Consider the following 9,138-nt stretch of genomic DNA (forward strand, 5'->3'; position numbering starts at 1 on the left):
TCTCTCTCTCTCCATCTTCGTTTTTTTTTCTCGGACCGAACGCTTTCTATCCAAAACCCTAACCCTAGCTCTCCGTCATTATCAGGTACGATCTTCCCATCTTTTCATAGATCCTTTCTTTGTTTTTCAAAATTTCTACTTTTTTTAATCGCCGAAATTCTTTTTCCGATTCGTTTTTCGCGATTCGTATCGCCACCGATTCGATCGGACAACTAATTTTAGGGTTTCTTTTTTCCTTTCTTGCATTTTTATCACTGTTTTTATTTTCCTTTTTTCGGTTATTTTGTCCGTTTAGTTTTCTTTCTTGGATTTTCTTTTTACTACTTTTATTTTCCTTGGGATATTTTCTTGAATTTTGTGATCAGATAATTTTCTGGTTTTTTCTGTGATTTTTTTTTTCGATTTTTCTGTGATTTTTTCTGTAGAATGTTAGTTTTGGAACCCAGGGTTTTCATCCTCGTCTAGAATTCTCTTGTCTATGTCTTTGATCTCTACTGTAATAGCTAAGGCCCTGTTTGAATTCTCTTATCTATGTTTGTTGGGAATTTTTTTCTCTCTCTCTCCATGATTTAGAGGAAAATGATATGAGTATGGTTAATTTAGAGGGATATTTATCTATTTCTTTGGTCTCTAGTGTAATAGCTAAGGCCCTGTTTGGATTGCAAGAAAAACATTTCTGATGGAAAAAAAAATTGTTGGGAATTTTTTTTCTTTCCATGATTTAGAGGAAAATGATATGAATATGGTTAATTTAGCGGGATATCATCATAAATTGACTGTCCGTCTAAATGAAAAATTATTAGGGTTGGTTCAACTTATCTTTTTGGTGTGTAAAACAATTATGAAATTTTAGAAATATTTTTCCTTTCCAAACTTTTCCAGAAAATTCCTGCAATCCAAACATGGCCTAAGAGTCCTGCTTTTCGTACTGTGAATCAAAATTCTTCATTTTGGTGGCAATTTTTAGAGGTGGATTATTGCTGATATTATTTTTTGGGATATTTTCATGAGTTTTTGGATCAGATAATTTTCTGGGTTTAACTTTTTTTTTTGTTGATATTTCTTGAATTTTCCTTCTGTAGAATGATAGTTTTTGGACCTAAGGTTTTTGTCCGCGTGTAGATTTTTCTTATCTATTTCTTTGATCTCTAGTGTAATAGCTAAGTCCCTGTTTGGATTCCAAGAATTTTCTTGAGTTTGGAAAAGAAAATTATTTCTAAATTTTCTTACTTTTTGAAAAACAGATGACTTGAACGAACCCTATTCCATGATTGCTTAGAGGGAGCTTCAATTTATGATAATATCTCTCTAAAGTCTAAATTAAGCATAATCATATCATTTCCCTCTAAATTGTAGAAAGAAGAACTATTCCTAAGAAAATTTCTGTTAGAAATGTCTTTCTTGCAATCCAAACAGGGTCTAAGAGTTGAATAAAAAATCTTCATTTCAGTGGTAATTTTTAGCAGTAGATTTTTGCTAATATTTTTCCTTTTCTTCTGCTTTTCCCATTTTCCTTCTCCCCTTTTCGTATTTCTATATATTATTGTATGATTTTCAATGGTTTCATTACTTGCATTTCGCTTATATTTAGAAATCCAGATTACTTTGTTTTTTACCTGAGTTTGTATTTAATGTTTATGGTTTTGGGGCTGTAAAATTGAGAACAACTACTTGTATAGATGAGCACTTTGTTTTTTTTAATTATCAGAGTTTGCATTTCAAGTTTATGGTTTTTGGGATGTAAAATTGAGAACAACAACTTGTATAGATGAGCACACGAGGGTCAAAGCAACCTCTAAAAGGGTATGTGAGGGATCATCGACGAAGGAAGATGGTACTTGATGTGGACCTTAACGCTGCCCCTCCGGGTGATAATAGGGCTCAGGAAGTTGCCACCACGTCTCGTGGTGATAACAGGGCTCGGGAAGTTGCCACCACGTCTCGTGGGGATTCTCTGATCGAACAAGTTGGTGGAAGAGGAGGGGCTTTACCCGCTAGCGGACGAGGAAGGGCCACCACGAGACGTGGTGATTCTTTGGTCGATCAAGTTAGCAGACGAGGAGGGCCTTTACTCGCTGGCAGGATTCGTACTGTGCCAATTGATGTTGAGGCCATAGATGATGAGGTTGTGATCTCCTCCCCAAGAAGCTTCTTAGAGGTACACCAGACTAGGCTTATCTTTATTTATTTGCTCATTTTCTATGTTCCCGAGGTCTGTACTCTTTTTTTTAATGGGTGATATGCAATTTTACTTTATTGGGTGAGTCCTTTTTTAAATGGGAATTGATAAATGATAAATGTTAAATGTGGTGATCATGTATTGAACTCATGACTTTATTGGTTATCTTGATTAATCTAAAGTTCATTGTACTTTTTATATTGTCTTTCTGGAGGCATTTACTTGATTCTAGACATCCCTTTTCATCGCGCTTCTTTGGGTGGTCTTTGTTATTATACAGGCTAGGAATCAGTCTAGAAGGAACCCTGTGGTGACTGTAGTACTTGATGAAGATTCTGATATTCATCATGGCCGATCAGGTTTTTGTTTTTCCGATCTCTTGTTATTGATAAGGCTTCTAGCATTTTTACAGCTTCGAAATTGCAACACCTCCAATTGACTTGTTTTAATGTTTCTTTCGTCTCCATATTCAAGCTGTTCTATATTCCGTTTATGTAATCAATATGCCTTGTTTGCTTTTGATGTATTGTTTGTGGTTTCCAATTTGAGATGCTTCAGAAAACATGTATAGATTGGTTTATTTGAAAGCATTGAATGCATCTCACTGGAAATCTTTTGTTGTTTTAATATGCTTTGACTGTCTACTTTTTCATCTTACATATTTGATACTGTGAGGACCTCAACTAGAATTCTATATAGTTTGCAATCTTAGATTTTTGTACACCACTTCTTTGCTACCTACTAATATTCAAGCCATGCTTTTCTTAAGGTCTGTAAAAAAGAAAGAAATAGCCCTCTAAGTGGTCTGCAATCTAGAGGTCTCACTTAACTTATACATGTATGAATCATGCATATTTGCATCAATATTATTTATTTATGCATGATGTGTGTCGTGGTCTGATAGACTCATCATTTATTGGGGTTTTATAATACTTTTTGGATATTTTAGGACTTGATATTATGATGCGCTAGCATGAATTTTTGTTATTGTTAGGCCCCTCCAATATGCAATTATCCCAATTGACTACACCCAATTTCCAGCTGTGTTAGAAATCTTAGACTCCAGGCAGATTTGCTCAATTATTTGTTTTGATATGACTTGGTGAAGGCTCTACTTCTACCATAACCGGTGACTATGAATACTAAAGGGTATTTATGTTTGTTATTGGCACAAGATGCTCTTCATTCGGAAGATAAATTGTATAGCCAACATAAAATAATGCTAGTTATTCAGTGTAATGTGCTGGGTTTCAAAGGTATGATGTTCTGAAATGACCTTGCTTTTGGGATGTGTTATTTTTGGCCTACCCAAAGTTGAGATTTTATATAGTGTCTTTCTATGTTCTGAAATGACCTAGCTTGTGGTATGTTTTATTTTTGGCCTAGCCTAAGTTGAGATTTTATAGTGTCTTTCTTTCAGTTATCTTGTAGATGCAGGTCCCTATCATGTAAAAGTTTTGAAGCACACTATACTAATAAGGGCATGACAGAGGTATTTTAAAGGCCTTATAGGGGAACAGATGTCTTTTCTTTCTAGGTCGTGTGAAGGAGGTTAGTTCTTGACTCTATTTTTCCTCTACAAAGACAACATATGCCTTATTCTTGTCTAGGGTGGTTGTTTTCGTACAGGATTTTGAAATGCACCTCTAAAAGGAGTAAGTTGGCGTAGGGAATATTGTATACACCCGAACTATTAAAGGGAAGAGGCATACTTACGGGAAGATACACCTTTCTTTTTGATATCATCTCTTTTGTCAATGTGGGAACCCTCTTTGTGCTTATCTTCCTGGGAAATTAAGTGCCTTCTCGTTTTTCATCATGCCTTCGTGAACGGTGAGTGGTCCTTTTCAAGTTGTAATCGCTACTTGTCCTCTCGATCAAGTTCTATCTCTTGTTATTGGACAGAAGTTCATGGATCTCCTTGTTGGGATGCAGGCTTGGTGAATGATTGGTCCAGTTGCAGTGGAGCTATGATTTGTGGACACGGACACGCATGATGATGCGGACATGGAGTGTCGGACATGGCAAACCCCCAAAATTTAGAAATGGGGACACGGCTAAAATAGAAATTATATATAATCATAATTTGTAGATGCAGATTTGTCTGTCAAGTTTCGACACGGATACGAATTGTCTGACATGGCAACATCTCAAAATTTAGAAATGGTGACACACACACATATAAAATTAAATTCACTCACACACATAAAATTACTGTTTACTATCATAACTTGTAACAATATAAATATTGTGGTACTCATTTAACAAACAAGAGAAATGATAGATGCAAGGGTCCTCTTTATGCAAGGGCTAAAGAAGGGCCCTTGAAAAGATCCACGTCATTAATTACAACCGCATTCAGTTTCTCAACCGACTTTAAAAATGATGTGGATCTATTCAAGGGCCCTTCTCCGGCCCTTGCATAAAGAGGGCCCTTGCATCTATCATTCCTCTCTAAAACAAACATGGGATAATCAAATAACAACACATTCATCAATTTAATCTAGTTCTCTTCCATCTCCAATATACAATATACAACGGTAGAGGGTGACCAATATGATACAATGAACATAGTATTGGAATAAGAGTTTGTTTAGGGTTTTAGGCTTTGGGAACGGGGTATGACAACAAATATTAGTTAAAGAAGAGCTAAAAGAGGAGTTTATATTAAAAGAAGAGTTAATAATAAAAGAGGTGAACACAATATTCTATAATAAAATAGAGTTCCGCACTTGACACAATACAAAAACGTGTCCATATGTCCACATTAAGTCCAACACTTATAGTGGAAAATTTAGAAGTGTCCAAAGGAGTGTTGACACGTGTGGTCATGCGTATCGTGTCGGACACGGCACGGCACATGTGTCAGCAATAAATTCAAAGTGTCGGCTAAATCATATCAATGTAGGCGGTCTTGAACAACAGAGATCCTCCCAGCAATCATCATTTACTAAGAGATCATGAGAGGAGCGTTTAGATCCCTATTAGTATTACATCTGCACTATTAAAAACAGCATTGTAATTATCGTCAGTTTGTTTCATCCAAGGTTTTAAATTTCAGTTTGGTTTCGGTTTTGGTTGCTATGGAAATAGAAATGTTTTGGTTTCGGTTGCAGATTTCGGCGAAAATAATTGAAACATATGGAAACTTTTGGAAATGCTAGAATAAGCACAATACACAATACACACTTAGAATTTTAAGATGAAACTTTAGGAAATGCAAATGATAGAATTTTAAGATGAAACTTTAGGAAATGCTAGAATAAGCACAATACACACTTAGAAACCATAATATAAGCAAGACAACCATCCATAATGGTTTTAACTACATAAAAAACCTACTAACACGCTTTGTTGTGCATGTCTGATATTTCCCCAGAGCCCGCAATGGCGGGAGCCTCGTGCACTGGGCCACCCTTTTTGTAAACATCACATTTTACATGCAATTCTTATAAATTACATTGATATAGTATGCCAATAATACCCCTAAGGTTTTGGTTTCGCTATGTGTTTGTGTTTTGGTATATGTTTTAGTGGGGAATGGAAATGGAAACATTTCGGTTGTTTCGTATCAGTTTCAGTGGAATTTTAAAACCATGTTTCATCTCTATTTGCTTAGATGTATTCCTTAGTTGAAGGTGTGTCAGTGGCGATCAAGGGAACTTGTAGAATGGAGTGGGATACAGATTTTATACAATGGCTTGTAAAGATGCATATGCAAAACTAAGGGATAAAGTGGGAACTAGGCTAAGGATGAAGGACAGACTCAACTGTTACTTGGGGTCAAATCCATATGGGAGTGTAATAATTAGTTCCTTCCTAAGAGAAATAGCTTTGCTGGTGATTAAGGTCTATTAACACCCACTTCTAAATCTAAATATGGTATGATATGAATGATTTTTTTTGTACTTTGAATGGTCAAAGGTTCACACTCTTCGCCAATGCGAAGAGGATGGATGGCTATTTTGGATGGGATATGTTATTGTTGTTTGTATGAGTGGGTGTTGGCCCATAATGATACTTTTAACTTTATTTGGCGCGGATGACCAACCGGCTTTGATGAAGTTGTGGAGAAGAAAAACGAGTAAAGTGGCCTATTTGGAAATAATACTGAGACGTCTTTTGTATTTTCCCTTTGTACTTGTCTTTTTTATTTTTATTTCTTTACGCATTCCTATTGTTTACATTCTTGTTTCAAGTTTTTATGGCCATAGTTGACAATGGCGACACTTCTTGCTCTCCACAGGTGCTGTTGCAGAGGAACCAATAACTAGGCTGACTCTCAATAGCTATAATAATCGCAAAAGAAATTCATCAAACGGAACTATTATCAATTGCGAGCTTTATATAAACTTGGAAGGCAGTCACAGTACCAAGGTAATAACTATATTATAATATGGATGTTGTTATTTTACCATATAATTTGGACTGTATCATTCGTTCTACATTCTTTCCATTATTTTTGGATAGCTGAAAATATGGCATCTTTTGAAGATGTGTGCACATCAGGAGGATCCATTTACATCGGGAGGATTCATTTATTTTAGTGGGCGTGGGTTCATTATGTAGTGTTTTTACTCCCAAACTAGAAAAAAATGAAAATCAAAGTCAAATGGTAGTGTTTTTACTCCCAAACTAGAAGATTCCTTAATTGTTAGATATAACCATGCATTCGTTATAACCATAATGTTAGGTATACCCATGCACTCATTATAACCATGATGAAAATCACAGTCTAATGGCTGTGAATATCATGCATCTCTCTGTAATAAGTTTTTACTAGATGCATTCAAGGACTTTCCAACATTGGTTTTGCCTAACAGCATTTTCACCAAGAGTTAACAAGTTCCAACCATCAATCATGTGGCACTTCTGTTTGTTTGGTAATCGAAGCCCAAAGATCTGTGAACTAGCTCACCCTTGACTAGGCAAGCAGATAAACAACCTCGCATCCTCTTAATCTCTCCCACATTTGTACTTATATAATTCACATTTAAAATGATTTTTTATGAAGATTGACACACTGTTTGAGTGAGTCGATTGATCAAATAAACCACTTGGAATTGATGCTTCATGAATTATGCTTCATTTCATGGAGTATCTGTTTCTCTTTAAAATAGAAGTCAGAAGTATTTGGATCTAGGCATCATTTTGCTCTATTTGACAAGTCAATGCATTGGCAGAGAAAGACTGTTATGAAGCCACAACCAGAAGCTCAAAGCTCAGTGCTGCCCAAGGAGCCAGTCTTCAGCTGTGCAATCTGCATGGGCCCGTTAGTGGAGGAAATGTCGACAACGTGCGGGCATATCTTTTGTAAAAACTGCATCAAGGCTGCCATTACAGCTCAGAAGAAATGCCCTACTTGCAGGCGCAAGCTTACAATGAACAACATCCACAGGGTTTACCTTCCTACCACCAATTGATCTGTGAGTTTGGGATTTCATTTCACTTCTATTTTTTAGGTCTTGTATCTCTTTATTTTGTGCTGTATGGGAGGGAGGATATTCTTCTTTATATACAATTCTGCAGGGATCTTAAAGAGTCTATTTCTTCTTATGATCTATGTTTTACTTGATTTACTTAGCAATGAAATTTGATCCGTTATTTATGGCTTACTCTTAACAGAAAGAATCCTGTGATAATTTAATTCTTCTTTTTGCTTTCCTCATCCTATGAAGGGAAGGTTGAGAAGTTTTGGGGTCTTTTTAATAATGAAAAACTTTTATTAAATTGAGATCTTAATCAATATTTCTAATAAACTATTTAAAAAAATCAAAATAAATTAAAAAGGGATTTGCTAGGGTCCATTGCAAAAGGCATTTCACAAAACGTCTGTTGCATGAGAGCGCAGCCACCTCATGAATAATGACAAAATCTGTTGGAAACTGAGCCTATGTGGCTGCTCCCTCATGCTACAGACGATTTGCAAAATGCCTTTTGCGATGGACCCTAGCAAATCTCAATTAAAAATGATTAAAATAAGAAAATTTTGAGGTCTGTTATGCCCAATCAAGGCCTGGGAATAGCAATGGCTGAGATCATCTAAAATATGATTGGAGGGCCAATTCTTGAACCATTTATTGGGTAAGTATATTGCCTAGCTTCATATTTGTTTAAGCATTCAACCTATATGGCATGGTTAGAAGGAAATAAGAGGGCTTCACTTCAATCCCAGGAATGGGATCCACGCTAGCAAGGTCAGTTGAAGCTAAAATTTGACTGTTCTAGCTTGGGAAGCAACCTGGAATTGGCCAAGCAACCTGGAATTGGTGGGCCTATTTGGGTCCAATCAATACTACAGACTCTAACGATGTTGAAGTTAGGATGTTTCTATAGTGAATCAAGATGCTAGAGAGTAGTCCATTGGATCAAGTGATATTGGAAGGAGACTCAATGTGATAAAGTGGCTTAAGGGGTGTTTCTATAGCGAATCATGAAGTTAGAATGTTTCTACAGCGAATCTAGATGCTAGAGAGTAGTCCATTGGATCAAGTGATAGTGGAAGGAGGCTCAATGTGATAAGGCGGCTTAAGGGGTCTAATGCCATCTCATTCAGATTTGTGCGCTTGGTTCAATGAGATCCGGGCTAAAACAGCTGGTCACTTCATCTCTTTTAGTCATGTCAGGAGATTGGCAAATGGCAAAGCCGACAGGCTAACTAGGGAAGGGGTAACTAAGGCGAGAGAATACTTATGTGAGACTTTTATTTTTCTAAATTGTATTGACCATCTCGGTAGTGGGCTTTACATTTTCATCCTTTAAGGGCCTGTTTGGATCCATGGAAAGCAAAATTATGGAAACCAATATTTTCCTGGAAAGTATTTTATGGGTATTTTTTTTAATATAAATTTTCTTTTTCTATGGTTCGGTTCGGTTCGATTCCAACAATTTTCTGGCATTTTTAAATTATTCAGTTTGGATCCGGGTGTTTCAAGGGGGATGTGACTCGAAGAAGTACC

At 36.3% G+C, this 9,138-nt stretch overlaps 1 protein-coding gene across 1 annotated transcript; it reads left to right on the forward strand.

Annotated features, from left to right (window-relative positions):
- On the forward strand, positions 1-7,794 carry LOC143847336 (uncharacterized). The gene is made up of 5 exons (XM_077356131.1): positions 1-85; positions 1,709-2,158; positions 2,460-2,538; positions 6,426-6,556; positions 7,363-7,794. Exons 2-5 carry the CDS (start codon positions 1,769-1,771, stop codon positions 7,600-7,602), a joined length of 840 nt encoding a protein of 279 aa, XP_077212246.1. The 5' UTR covers positions 1-85; positions 1,709-1,768; the 3' UTR covers positions 7,603-7,794.
- The last annotated feature ends 1,344 nt before the right edge of the window (positions 7,795-9,138 follow it).

Source organism: Tasmannia lanceolata, unplaced genomic scaffold, assembly GCF_043159265.1.
Source record: "Tasmannia lanceolata isolate RefF3 unplaced genomic scaffold, GAP_Taslan_0.1 ptg000015l, whole genome shotgun sequence".
NCBI classification, from domain to species: domain Eukaryota; kingdom Viridiplantae; phylum Streptophyta; class Magnoliopsida; order Canellales; family Winteraceae; genus Tasmannia; species Tasmannia lanceolata.